The sequence below is a fragment of the Tauraco erythrolophus genome, chromosome 5 (assembly GCF_009769465.1).
Source record: "Tauraco erythrolophus isolate bTauEry1 chromosome 5, bTauEry1.pri, whole genome shotgun sequence".
NCBI lineage: Eukaryota > Metazoa > Chordata > Aves > Musophagiformes > Musophagidae > Tauraco > Tauraco erythrolophus.
In genome coordinates, this window is record NC_141469.1 from 28,452,730 (window position 1) to 28,467,180 (window position 14,451).

The following is a 14,451-nucleotide window of genomic DNA, read 5'->3' on the forward strand; positions in this document are numbered from 1 at the left end:
GATATTGAGTATGTTGCTTGAGGCTCATTTTGAAATACTGTTTCTAGATAGTACAGCAATGCTAATTTTGCAAGCAATAACCTAATAGAAAGCAGTTGTTCAGGCACTTTCAATCAAATTAAGAAGAAAAATAGAAAAATAAGAAATATTGAAAGAGTAAACTGATCTAAACGTCAAAGATGAGCTGTGCCATTCTGTGTGGCTTTCACATGGAAATCCATTTTACCCAATGGAAGGCAATGAGGAAAGGAGAAACATTATTAAAAAGTGAGATGTCATTGGTTTTGTGTATTGAATCAGAAATAACAGAACCACTGCAAAATGTATATATTCATTAGCTGCAGTGAATTTGTTTGAAAATATAAGTTCATTGATCATAGAAAGTGTTTAATGATGTCTCCCCTTATCACAGAAGCCAGTAGAGATATCTGCAACACAAATTCACATACGTTACTTCCAACACATGCCTTAACTGTGAATTAGTGGGAACGCTATTCAAGTATCTAACAACGTTTTCTGATGTGAACAGAGATTTTAAATTACTCCGTTCTTTAGGATGTTGAAAGCAGGCACCTGCAAGGGTTTGATCTTTCCCAGTGGTTAACCAGCGCTTTCAGAGATGAGGACCTGCAGAACGTTTCCACCTGAGCACTCGAACACAAAAGCAGGTCAGGTGCTGCCAAGGGTGAATCCAGGGCAGCCCCACCACATCCAGTAACAGAACCACGCTTGCGTGGCTGGTGCAAAAGGAGACCAGAATATGGACAAATCTTATAACTTCTCTCTCATCAAAGGTGACCCTCAGGGCAGCAGGAGAAATGACAGAGATGTGCCCTTAGAGCACAGCCACACGCAGAGAAAAGTGTGGGATGCTTTCCCGCATGTTGGAGAAGATGAGGGAGCACTTTGGATAACCATATTATCTGACCACAGCAGAGTATATACTGTGCTTTAAGGGTGACGCCCAGGTAGGTGACACCTCCTCGCTATGCTCAGTTCCTCAGTTTCTCTCTTATTGCTGTGATCCTTCATCAGCTTACCTCTCCATATGCCAAGGGGTTACCTGTAACCTCTGTCAAGCGCTCTGAGGCTCTCAAGTGGAACATATCATATAAACACAGTTATGCTCTAATACGCCCCTTGAAAGTCTTGACAACTGGGCTGTATCCACCATTCTGTTTCCTTCCAGGCATAGCTCACACATATGAAAGTACCATTTTGCTACGGCTGCACAGTAACAGTCCTCTCATCCCTGCAATATTCTAAAGCCAACACAAATTCCACATGCTGCAAAGTGGATGAACCTCCCCAAAGAGAAAATCCATAGTTTGCACCACTGGAAGCCAAATGTCACAAAGCGCTGGGAAAAAATACTGTAGTTTTGGCTAGTGAGGACTGGACTGTGCTTGCTTATTTGTTCGTCCCACCACATCCTTGCATCTGCAACCTAGGAATCCATGACAAGAAGCTCAAATTGTCTTTCACATAGAGTATACAGAGCCCACATGAGAATGGCATTCAAGTTATTGTGAAAGACTCTATAGACCCTCCAGGCTCTGGATAGCAGCAGCTACTCAAGAAAATCCACTTTCCGATGCAGAAGTGAGGAGGAGCCGGGTTAGAGGGTGCCACAAATGAAGCTTCTCAGACACAAAGGGCTGTGGGCAAGGGGAAGAAACATTGGAAGGGACCTTCAAGATCATCTAGTTCCAACCTTCCTGCCGTGGGTAGGGACACTTGCCACTAGATCAGGTTGCTCAAAGTCTCATCCTCAGAGTGAAGAATTTCTTCCTTATATCTAATCAAAATCTCCCCTCTTTCAGTTTAAAGTCATTGCCCCTTGTCCTGTCACTACATGCCCTTGTAAAAAGTCCTTCTGCAGGTTTCTTGAAGCCCCTTTAGGTATTGGAAAGCTGCAATAAGATCACCCCGGAGCCTTCTCTTCTCCAGGCTGAACAGCCTCAACTCTCTCAGCCTGTCTTCATAGCAGAGGTGCTCCAGCCCTCGGATCATCTTCGTGGCCCTCCTCTGGACCCCACGTCTGTCCAATTGAGACAAGGATGCCCTGGAGGACAGTGTCTAAGGCTTTGCACAAGCCCAGGGAGATGATGTCCGTTGCTATTCCCTCATCCACCAGAGCTGTAACTCCACCACCAAATTAGTCGGGCACCGTTTGCCCTTAGAGAAGCCACGTTGGCTGTCACCAAACACCTGCTTCTCCTCCACGTGCCTTCGCACAGTTTCCAGGAGGATCTGCTCCGTGGTCGTGAAGAGGGAGGCCAAAGGTCCAGCTCCTCTCACAGCTCTGAGGACACCCTGCCATGAAGGCCGGGGGTCTCCACTCCATCTCCAAGGGGCACCACCTCACACATGTTTCCCCACCTCAGTCTCATTTGACCCTGAAACCACCTTTTTGAGCGATTCTTTGGAAATATTGTAAGTAGGTGTGTAAGCACGGGGCACTGTGTGGTGGGCAACCGTCGTTCCCCGCCCGGCTCGGGGGCCTCGTGGAGGCCGCTCACCTCCCCGGGCTGGCGCAGCCCTGCAACTGGGCTCAGCCTCTGCCGCCTCTGCGGGCAACAAGGAGTTAACGCCACTCCCGCCCAAGCGGGGCGCGGTCCCTTTAAGGCTTTCCCCGCCTTCCTCCCCTCGCGCTTCCGGCCGGTGTGACGTCACAGCGACAGCTGCGGCGGAGGGGGGGCGGTGGCAGGCACCAGGGGAGGGGGCGGGGAAGGTACCACCCGCCGCCGGGGAGGGGGCGAGGAAGGTACCACCTGCCGCGGGACGGGGGGCAGCCCCGAGGGGCGGGGCTTCCCCTGAGGAGCGTGCAATGGGCGCCGCGGAGGCCCGGAGCGCTCCGTCCCGTGGGGAGTTCCCGGCGCTCTGACGGAGCGCCCCGGGCCCGAGGGGGCTCGGCGGGGCAGTCGTCTCGTCAGCGCGGCAGAGATGGACCAGCGGCTCGCCGAGCTGGTGGAGGAGCTCACCACTTCGGGGGAGCCGCGGCTGGAGCCGGGCAGGATGAAGGAGCTGAAGAGAATCTGCAAGTACGGCCCGACCCGCGGTGGGGCGGGGCGGGGCGGGGTGGGCTGGGGTGGGAGCCGGGCCTCCCTGCCGCCCCCGACAGCGACGCTTCTCTCCGGGCCGGGCAGCCGCGGAGGCTGCCCCTGAGGGCCGCCCCGGGGCCTGCTGTTTGAGCTGGGCACCGCTGCTGCTGGTTTAAAATTTAAAATTTAAACTAAACGTGAAGAAAAGTTGTGGTTGTGTGTGCTGAACCACTCTTTAAATAACTCTCCCTCCTTTTTTGAATCGATTTCTCCTTCCTCAGGTCTTCGGACGAACATATCGGCCATGCCTATCACCTGCTGATGACACGGCTCAACGAGGAACACGCCGAGATGCGCTTCTCGGCTTTCCAGATCGTGCAGGAGTTGTTCATCCGGTCACATCAATTCCGGACGCTGATTATTTCCAACTTCCAAGAGTTCTTGGAGCTCACTGTGGGGATAGACCATGAGCAACCTCTTCCCCCACCCAAAGAGGTGGCGCAGAAACTGAGGAAAGCAGCCATTAAGTCAGTGCAAGACTGGCATGAGAAATATGGAGAGGCCTACAAGAAGCTTTCTCTGGGATACCACTTCTTAAAGCAGAATAAGAAGGTACTCTGCATTTTTACTTCTGTGTGTGTTTAGGTGATGGTTGCTAGGAGATGTTTAAAGTGAGGAAACAGATAAATATAGAAGAAAAGCTGTTGGAAAAGACATGTCTTTAGGAGGCATCCTGTTGAGCATCATCTTGGAAAACAAACCCCAAACTTTTTGTTTGTCTTGCAGTATTGTAAAGTTTTAAAACCCCCAGTCTTTACTTAGAGAGCTGGATGCTACTATCCTTTTCTTAGGGTGCAAAAAGTATTGCTCACCAAAAGGCTTTCACCCAATGATTCCTACCTGAAGCCTCAAAGTCTAGTCCTTTTAGAAGACAAATAATGGATACACCTTAAACTGAGGCTAATCAGCTACTAAGTCTTTCTATGAAAGCTCAAACTACTAAGTTTTTCTATGTAAGTTTAAACTAGCCTGCTTTCTGTATTGAGCTGTCCTGTTCTAGAGTCCTTTCGCTGTATGACTGTGGCAGTAAGTGTAGATGCTGGCCCTTCTCAGCTGCAGTGTTACTGTGCGTGTCAGACAAGAAGTATATTAAAGAGGAATTTCTTGTATGTAAACGCTTGTGTTTAGCTTTCCCTTCTGGCTTCAAGTTACTATGTTTTGAACATTCTTCTGCTTTAGTGCCTGTTCTGAGGTGCGAACAGTGGAATTGGGAGCACTATTCTGGCATTCACGCTATCTACAATGATAATGTCAGGGTTTCAATAAATATATGTCCTAGTTTTAGCTGGGACAGGGTTTTTTTTAACAGCCAGAAGAGCTCCGTGTTTTGGTTTTACTCAGAGGCTCGCTCTGAGAAGAATGTTGATAGCAAGCTGATGTTTGTGGTTGGAAGTGAAACTCCAAGGACTTTTCAGTGTGCCGGAGTGCAGGAACACGGTGGGACAAGGGGGACACGATTCCCCTTGTGATTTGTGTGGAACTTAAGGCTGAGGGCCAAACTGGCCAATTAGTATTCCATATCATGCAGCGTCATGCCCAGTATAAAAGCAAGGGGCAGCCGGGAAGAAGGGCTTTTGCGCTTTGGCTTTTTTTGCACTTTTGCTCTTTTGCGCTTGCTGCGCTGTTGCTCTGCTGTTTTTCTGTCTTTTCTCTCTCTCTCCCTCTCTGCCCCTCTCTATTTCGGGGCCTCGCGTTCGTCCGGGATTGCAGCTTCGGGACGAGACAGGCTTCGCATACGAGGGGGTGGTGAGCATCTATCCTGTGTATTAAATCATCTGTATTAAATCATTCTTATCTCAACCCACGGGTTTCCCGTTTATCCTTTAATTCTCTCCCTCATTCCTGGGGGTGGGGGAGGGGGAGTGACCAGCTGTGTGGGGGAGGAAGTTTTCAACCTAACCCATGACAATATATTAATTCTTTTTCTCTTCAGACAGACATGTTCAGTGTTCCTAACAGCAGATCAAAAAAACCTTTGTGATACACGATGTGTTTGTGTTGTTCTGGTTCCACACTAAGCTGATAGCGTACCCTACTTGGATTACTTATTGTACTGTGTTCTTTTTCTATACAATTTTTGGCATCTGCTCACAAAAGGTGATTGTCTTTGAACTCTTCTTTATGGTTTTGTTTAATAAAGAAAGAAAACTAAATGAAAGTGACAGGGAGAAATGCATGACTGAGACAAGGGAGCTTTAACATAATATATTTTTACCAGATAGAACACACAAGTGTATGACAAGTCTGCTTAAGGTTGGCACGTCTCTTGTGGTTAATGACCGCTCCCCAGTTGCGACTGGGTGATCGCTCTGTATATTTGTGATACTAAGCTACCCAGCGAGCTTGGCAGTTCCGTTTTCTAGAGCAGCTGAATTTGAGTACTTCTGGAAACATTAGTACCAATTGAAACAATCTTACGTCATTTGATAACTCTTGAAGTGTGAGAAGCAACCAAAAGATTTGAGGAGGCCTTTGTACTTCCTAGAAGTAAAGTACATCCGCTGTTCTGTATTACACAGGTTTGGCACAGTAGTATAGGACAGCTAGAGAGGAGTGTTAGCTGCATCTGGTCTGTTTTTCCAGATTATCGACACCAAAATCACAGTTAGTCAAAAGATGGCAACCGCTGGCTTTTTAGGATGTATACCTGGAGAGCTGCCCACTGTTTTAATGTTAGTAGGTTCAAGTTTGAACTATATCAATGTTTGACTTTGAGAACACATCATATTCCGGTATATCTGAAAACAGCTGTTTTCAAACTTTTTTAAAAATAAAGAAGGGGGCGGGTAAGGTTTCAAATATCTGTAAATGTTTGCGTATTTGGGCAACCAAGTCATATTATAGTATGTTTGCGTCTGAGGAATGCATGGATGGAGTTATGGAGTGAGCTGGAATTAAAGAGTGAAGAGGATTTTAAACAGATCAGTATAGAGTGTATTGCTGCTGTACTCCAGTATTTTCCTAAAGTTCCAATAGTTGTCTAGGCCCACTGCTTACACCTTTTACATCAAGAACAGTTGTTTGCAGCTCATCACATGCAGTGCCATAATTACAGACCAATGGTAAAAGGCTTCATACAGCCTCCGTCAATGCAGAGGCAGAACTATAACTCTGGTCTCAGTCCATATCACCCAAATGAGATTAGATGGGTTCTCACTGAGTTTCTGAGTTAGTGCTGTCACCAGCTACCGAGTGAGTTCATGCACACATCTGTAACTCAGGCCCTGAGTTATTCTGATCTTGCGAGGCTTCTGTAAGAGGCCAGTATGCTCCGCGTTGGGCGTCTCGAAGCTTTGTGCACGCTGTTGACTTGGTAGGTGATAGATGTCTAGTATGTGAGGTGCGCTCTCGTTATCGGTGGCAGACTGTGATGACTTGGCAGATGTTGTAAGAGGAGCATCTGGCCAAGTGCTGAAGCATGGAATGATACAGCAGAGCAGCACATGGCTGGTCCTTTTGGGACAGAGAAGGGGAAAGAATGGGTAAATGACTCTACTGTAAGTATTTTGTTATGAGGAGGAAGTTGTGATTTAGGAAACTCTAGGTGTTTCTGTTTTTTTGTGCAAGTCCGATCTAACCAGCTAGAAATGGTAGCTGCAGTTCCTGGGTTCTCTACCTTTGTTCCAGTTTTGTGGGTGATGTTGCTCTTTGGGACGATCAGTTTCTCCTGCTACTATCTGGAGACCTATGTGAACTTGGTAGAAAAATCACATCCTGGAAACCAAAAAAGTTCACCCTGGTGATCCATGTGCTGCCATAGGTTGTGGTTGTGAAATTAACTCTTTTCCCTACCTTCCATCTGTCCTCCCCATTCCTCAATAAAAAAATAGATTGGTAGGTGTGTCTCTTCCTGAACTGATGGAGACTGTCCAGTTAAGTTTCTGGGAAACTGAAGTATCCTTTTGCTCATAGAGGTTTTTCTATAAAAAACATTTGTCTTTGAAGTGTTTGCGTAAATAGTACTTGTAAACACCATAAGGCTTATTGCACGCTCTAGGGAATATTCAGCAGGCAAAACACTTACCTGGCAAGACACTTGAGCACATGGTTAAGTCCAAGTTCGAGCATTATTTTATTTAACTTCTCTAGTCATAGAGTCATAGGATGGTTAGAGTTGGAAGGGACCTCAAAGATCATCTAGTTCCAGCCCCCCTGTCATGGGCAGGGAAACCCTCCACTACACCAGGTTGCCCAAAGCCTCATCCAACCTGGCCTTGAACACTTCCAGGGATGGGGTGTCTACAGCTTCTCTGGGCAACCTGTTCCAGTGCCTCACTACCCTCAGAGTAAAAAATTTCTTCCTTATATCTAATCTAAATCTCCCCTCTTGCAGTTTAAATCCATTGCCCTTTGTCCTATCACTACATGCCCTTGTAAAAAGTCCCTCTCCAGCTTTCCTGTAGGCCCCCTTTAAGTACTGGAAGGCTGCAATAAGATCACCCTGGAGCCTTCTCTTCTCCAGGCTGAACAGCCCCAACTCTCTCAGTCTGTCTTCATAGCAGAGGTGTTCCAGCCCTCGGATCATCTTCGTGGCCCTCCTCTGGGCCCGCTCCAGCAGCTCCATGTCCTTTTTGTGTTGGGGACTCCAGAGCTGAAGGCAGTATTAGTGTTTAATGGATTTACCTATTTGCTTAATGCTTTACAAGTATTCAAATGTTTGACTAAGTTTGAGATGAGAGACCAACAAAATTCTTGATTGTGCAAAAATATGCAAACTTCAGCTGTAGGGTGTACTTGGTTTGCTCGGCCTGTGGCTGTTGAGCCCATGTACATATTACAGGAGACATCTTCAAGGACTAGATAGAAAGTGGGCCTGACTCGTCCTGTGTAGAGGCATCTCAGTGTCGTGTGGGCCTCTGCCATGTAAGTGAGATTCAGCTTCACTGTTTTACTCTTGTGTGGCTCCAAAACATTGGCGTAGGATGTCAGTATCTGGGAACTATTGCTGCACCCTCACAAGCTTTATCATCCAGCAGTGACAGTAGCGACACATGTTCCATGGGTGCTTGTAGTACAGACATAGCACCAGAAAGTCTACGGACTTTATCAGCAGCAAAGTACAGGCTTACTCAGCACTCAACATAACATTCATTAACTTCAATACAGATTGTGTGGTAGCAATCAAAAGGAAATACTGTGTTTTCCTTTTTTGAAGGGGTTTCCTTACCTAATAGCACAATCAAGACACCTTTCCTCAAAATAGAAGTGAAAAATATTTACATTTTCAAGCCCTTCTAAGAACAAACTAAAAAAATCCCATTGCAAATATTTTAAGAAACAGTGTTTTGAATCACTCAGACTTATGTTTATATTTTAGTCATAAGAAAGTAAAGTGAGACTGAATGATAACCTTTCCCTCAATTCCCAAATCTAACAAATGTAACTGTAAAATCCAAAATTTGGTCTTTTTAAAAGAAATTTAAACGTCTTCTGCTTTCATTGCTTATGAAGTTCTTCAGTAAGTTATATGTATATTTGTTAATAGTGCTTAGAAATTTTCCTAAATTTCCTTTACTAATAGTAGACCTAGTGTGCTGTTTTCATGTAATTTGAATATTTACCCTATATAGTCTCTTCCTGCCCATTCCCCCTGACCCTATGTCTCCAGTGCTGTGACAGAGGTCTCCCAAAGCCTAGTTTATTCCCGCAATTTAGATGCGGAAATCTAAGCGTTTTGGTTTTCTACCTTATGATTCCTTTCTGAAAGCCATTGATTGTCAGTAGTCCCTTATTAGTAGAAGTAAAAACTCCATTCAGAATTACTGTAGTTATTGATCCTAGGAGGAGAAGAGATAAAAGGGAGTACTGCTGAGCTTCTGGCTGATCACTGATGTTAGAGGATTTTTCACCACAGATAAGGAAATGGATTTTCTGTATGTTTCTTAAAAGGAATGTTACACTTTTTTTCTTCATTTCCTCCTTAGGTGGATTTTGAAGATGTGCATGCCAGAACTGTGGCTGAAAGGAGGAGGGAAGAGGAGAAGCAAAAACGACTGGATAACATTTACAAAGAAAAAGCCAAAAGAGCTGAAAAAGAAATGGAAGGTGAAATGCTTTGGTTGTTTTGGTGTTTTGGGTTTTTTTTGTTTGTTTTTAAAGCAACCTTTTTTAAGGTTATGTAAAACAAATTCTAAGAGAATAGCTTCCAATTAATAGGAGTAGTACATTTGTTAGAGCTTGACCCTCTGTCTCTCTCACCTAAAGAATATCAGGGTAAACAAATGACCTTAATTATATTGTACTTACAGTGATCATGTTCCAGAAGTATAGGCAGTCGTCAGCACAGGAGTCCTGGATGCAGTGTAGGATATCTATGAAAAGTATCGTACCGCTCTTAAGAAATGTGTCTAACTGGGGGCTGAATCTGTAAGCAATATGTACATAGCAAATATATTTCTGTAATATGAAAGAAGAACAGGGATAGTAAACGTATTATGTTGCAGTTACAAAGGGTTATTTAATTAAATTACTTTGGTGTACGCAATGCATGCGTTTGTTCTGCATGCTGGCAACATTTTCATGCGTGAGAGTGGAATGTTGAAGAGATTTAACCTTAAAGTCACTCTTACTGGTAGCATCTTTTTCAGCAGTAGCATATATCCGTGGCTACACCTATGAGCAAGTGTAACATAGAATCATAGAATGGTTTGGGTTGGAAGGGACCTCAAAGATCATCTAGTTCCAACCCCCTGTCATGGACAGGGAAACCCTCCACCACACCAGGTTGCCCAAAGTCTCATCCAGCCTGGCCTTGAACACTTCCAGGGATGGAGCAGACACAACTTCTCTGGGCAACCTGTTCCAGTGCCTCACCACCTTCTGAATGAAAAATTTCTTCCTTACATCTAATCAAAATCTCCCCTCTTTCAGTTTAAATCCATTGCCCCTTGTCCTATCACTACATGCTCCTGTGAAAAGTCCCTCTCCAGCTTTCCTGTAGGCCCCCTTTAAGTACTGGAAGGCTGCAATAAGATCACCCTGGAGCCTTCTCTTCTCCAGGCTGAACAGCCCCAACTCTCTCAGCCTGTCTTCATAGCAGAGGTGCTCTAGCCCTCGGATCATCTTGGTGGCCCTCCTCTGGACCCACTCCAGTAGCTCCAACATTCATGGCTGTAGAATGAGTACCCACCAACAGCACTAAGAAAACGCTCATTGAACTTTGTTCTCCTTCAGATTCTGTGAAGTATTTGCGTCATCTTTGATGCACAGTGGAATTCTAGAGAGGACAGAGAAAGGAGGAACACTGACTCTAAATTCCTTGCTCAGGAAATTGTAGAGTTCCTGCTTAAGAGAAGTATTGTCACTTTTATAAGGACAATTTCTGCTGTGGAGAGAGATATGTGTAGATAAATTATCACTGATTACTGGATAAATGGATTACCCCTTTGGCAATTGTATTTGTTTTGTAAATCTGCATTGAAGACGTTGTCATTTTACAGTGTTTAACAATATTCTTAACCAATTCTCTAATTTCTAATAGAAATGTCCCAAGAGGTTACTGACACGTTGACAGAGATGGAAAACTGTTTCCGACTTCTTATGCCGGATCCTTTTGACTTCACTGTGAATGACACGGAACTGGAACCCAACAAACAAATGCCTGCTAATGAGGACAGAGCTGCGTCCCCCTTGCCCTCCCAGATGGAAGTTAAGCAGTCCGATTTTGAATGCATGGATGATGAGCAGCCATGCTGCAGCAAGGACGTTCTTCCTGTTTCTCAGTGTGTTAGAACTGATGAGGAGTTTGGTGAGAAACAAGAGAAGCCTGAGCAGAAAGAATCAGGTGGAGGCACACGCTTGGAAGTTCAGTCTGGTGTCCCTGCTCTCGATGACGATGATTACCACACTTTCGTTAGGAACCATGGGCTTGTTTCACATAAGTATACTCTAGACCTTGAAATCTCCACAGGTACCTGGAAAATTTTTTCACATATAGCTGGAGTCAGTTTTTGTCTGAAGTGCTTTTTAGTTGGTGGGTTGTTTGTTTGTTTGTTTTTCTCTCTTAAGTGCTTGAGGTTCCTGAACACCATTTATTTTAGAGTTGTTCTCTATTTCTGGTTCATCAAGTAACCATTGTTAGGTTGGAGTGTCCTTGTATGTGATTTACAGATTTTATTAATTACCTTCTAAGATTGAACTTTTGTATTGGTTGTTGTAATCATATTTCAGCACTTCATAGTACCTGGAATAAGATGAGTTACTTGTGTTTAAAAAAAAAATTATAATCTATTTACTATATATAATTTTATTTCCCATATGCTTCACCATTCACCTCTTTCTTTCTCAATATATAAGCTACTAATGTAAAAATCTCACAATTGGCTGTTTCATAAATTTTTTTTTTCCTGCTGCTGACAACTTGCAAGAGGCAATAAGTAGAATTTTGCTACGAAGTCTTAAGGATTATGGTTATATCTTTTTTAATATAAATTTGTTAATATTATTTACCTTTAGAAAAAACAGGATGGTTTGTGTTTTGATAGTCTAAGCGAAGTCTCTTACACAAGACTGTCCTAACAGAATTTCACGTGCAAACAGCCGGTAAGACAGGTTGTGCTTGCAGACAACGGAATTGGCAATTTCTCTGTGGGGCTTATGAATGACAAGTGCCAAGTGCCATTTTCACTTGAGTAGTGGCATACTTGGCTTCTTTGACAATCAAGTCCCTATTGCCACTGGAGCAGAGATTTTTTTTGATACTGAATATGCAGAAACTGGTACAATAAGGCCCAGTGCATTGATTGGAATTTAGGACAAGATGTAATGTAAATAGTAAGACTGCACTTGTCTATGGTTTATTTTGTGATTCCTTAGTAGTGATGGCTTAACAACTCTTTCTGTCGTCACTGGGCTGAAAGCTTTTCCTCTGATTTCTTTTTGAAAGTGTGGATAATGGTAGAATAATTAATACTGAATGGAGATGTATTCTGATATGTTACGTATGTAACACATCTGTATTCTGAAAGTTATCAAATATTTTAGAAAGGTTGATGTCTACTTCTTCCACTTAGCTTCTTTGGCTCCTGTAGTGAAGGTGCTGTAAACGCTCACCCTTTTTTCGTCTGTTTTGAGCAGATATAAAAGTGCATGAGAATGAAGATAATACTGCCATAATAAACAGTGTCATGGATGCTCACAAACTCCTCAGAAATAAGTTCTGGCCTTCTGTGCAGTCTTGGATTCAGGTGAGAGAGAGACAATTCTTTTCCTTTTTTTTAATAAAAAGATGGAGAAGCAAGGCCTGGGGTTCAGAAAATCTTGAGGGAGAGTGAGCAAAAAGGAAATTAAGGTTGAAGAAACATTAGTGCAAAGAGAAAAGATTTCTAGTATAGTAGGGGCAGACAAAAGGAGACCACAGGACCTACATAACTTGTTTGGTGGCTCTCGGCATTAGGTATGCTACCTGCAGTCATACCTCTTTTTTTTTTTTTTTTTTTTTGTAAGATATAGTAAAACAGGGCTTCTTTGTAAAGGGCTGAAGTAGAACACAGCTTGTTTTTGTCAGACATGTCCATATCAGAAAAACAGTATGTCCTCTCTGTCAGTTAATATGACTGCTCAGGAGGCTCATGCATGGAATTTGGTCTATAGAAGGGCACTCTCAGGAGGTGTTTATACCAGCTGTTCATTCATTCTTTGCATAGCAGAGTAGTTGCTATTAGCTGTTATATTCTAGGTAGGAAAAGAAGTGGCTTTGCTAGTTGCTATCATAGACTCATAGAATGGTTCGGGTTGGAAGGGACCTCAAAGATCATCTAGTTCCAACCCCCCTGCCATGGGCAGGGACACCCTTCACTACACCAGGTTGCTCAAAGCCTCATCCAACCTGGCCTTAAAAGTTACTTGTAAAAGAAAGAAATTGGTGACAATGTTGTTTCATTAATTATGAAGGAAAACCAAGAAAGTTTTTGGCTGAGATGTCTGGCAACAGAATAAGAATGCTGATTTCTTGCTTTGCAGTTATTTACCAGAGCAGGAATAAATGATGATCGGCTAAGATGTGCCATTGATCTCAAGAATAAATTGGAGACTGCTATGAAGAAATACAAGGAAATGAACATTTCCTTTAAAGAGAGAAAAAGAAAAGTGGTGAGTTTCTTAAAATTCTGTTTTACTAGAGAGACCATTAGTAATGCTTAGCACGTATGCAAAAAATGCGCTTTCTCTTAAGCCTTAATCTGGCAAACTTTTCAACACAAGTTTTATTGATAAGTACAGTAAGATTCAGCTGCTTGTAGCTTCACTCCAAGAAGACGCACTAGACACCAGTATATGGTATTCCAGGGACCTGCTAATGAGACAAAACCATGTAAGGAAGCACTGTTGTTTAGGGTAGGGAAGTGGTTAAGCTCAGATTTTATTTAGTCTTAGTTTCTTCATGTGTAACAGTGTGTCCTCAGCTTCTTTTGTGCATATTTCTCAGTAAACGCTGTATTACTCCTGTTCTTTTACAACTTGCTAAACTACGCCAGTGTCTCACAATTCAGGAAAATTGTGTCTCTGCTTTAGAGCATTGACCCTCTTTAGTAAGCATATAATGTGACTGAGGATATCTTAAAAGTATTAGTTGTTATATAAAGCTTTAAAGTGTCAGAATATAATTCACAAAGACAGTTTTTGTGAAACAGGTAAAACTTGTGAATAAACAGAGGCTGATAGATCAAATACTGTATTCAGATCCAAAAAGGAGTCTGTGGCTTTTTTGGGTAGCTAAAAAGCAGAGCTGCATAATACTTTTCTCTGTTGGTTGCAATCAAACAAAATTACTGTGTAGCTTGACGTGAAAATAAGTGTTTTGGGTCAGGGTCCAGAGTAAAGTCTGGTTTATGACTGGATTGTAAGAATTTGATCTGGACATCAGACTTGGACTAAATTGTGGTAGCCTTGTTTAGCCGTGACTGAGTGTTGTAGACTTCGCTTTCATTGTGCAAACGAAGCTTTATCAAGATTAATCTGGTTTATCACCTTAACACCTACTGATGTACCACACCAGTCAGAAATGCCAACTCTGAATGAAAAGTACTGAAAGACTGTCTTGTCAGAGGTTTTTTTCTCCAGTGAAATATGCGTGCTACCTTTATGCAACCAGCTATGAAGGAATCCAGACATCTGCTGTCATTCCTGCCATTTGCTTGACAGGACTTCATTTGCTGCACCTCTGCATGGAATATTGGTTGCTATATTTCTTGCAAGTTATAAAGGACATTCAAGCCTTGATTTTCGTGTGTGCGTGCATGCATGTGTATGTGTTTAAAGTGGTATTGTTACCACTTCTGGAGATTGATCAATGCTATCTATATAAAGTTGAGAGCTAATAAATTTCATTGCTGGAAAAAAATAAAAGGAA

At 43.3% G+C, this 14,451-nt stretch overlaps 1 protein-coding gene across 2 annotated transcripts in view; it reads left to right on the forward strand.

Annotated features, from left to right (window-relative positions):
* Positions 1-2,946: 2,946 nt before the first annotated feature.
* The window catches only part of UVSSA (UV stimulated scaffold protein A), a 59,747-nt gene continuing 48,242 nt past the window's right edge, over positions 2,947-14,451 (forward strand). For both annotated transcript variants that reach the window (XM_086612177.1, XM_086612176.1), the window contains exons 1-6: positions 2,947-3,044; positions 3,326-3,656; positions 9,029-9,149; positions 10,585-11,013; positions 12,180-12,289; positions 13,065-13,193. In XM_086612177.1, coding sequence (XP_086468303.1) covers positions 2,947-3,044; positions 3,326-3,656; positions 9,029-9,149; positions 10,585-11,013; positions 12,180-12,289; positions 13,065-13,193 — 1,218 coding nt within the window. The remainder of the gene's footprint in view (positions 3,045-3,325; positions 3,657-9,028; positions 9,150-10,584; positions 11,014-12,179; positions 12,290-13,064; positions 13,194-14,451) is intronic.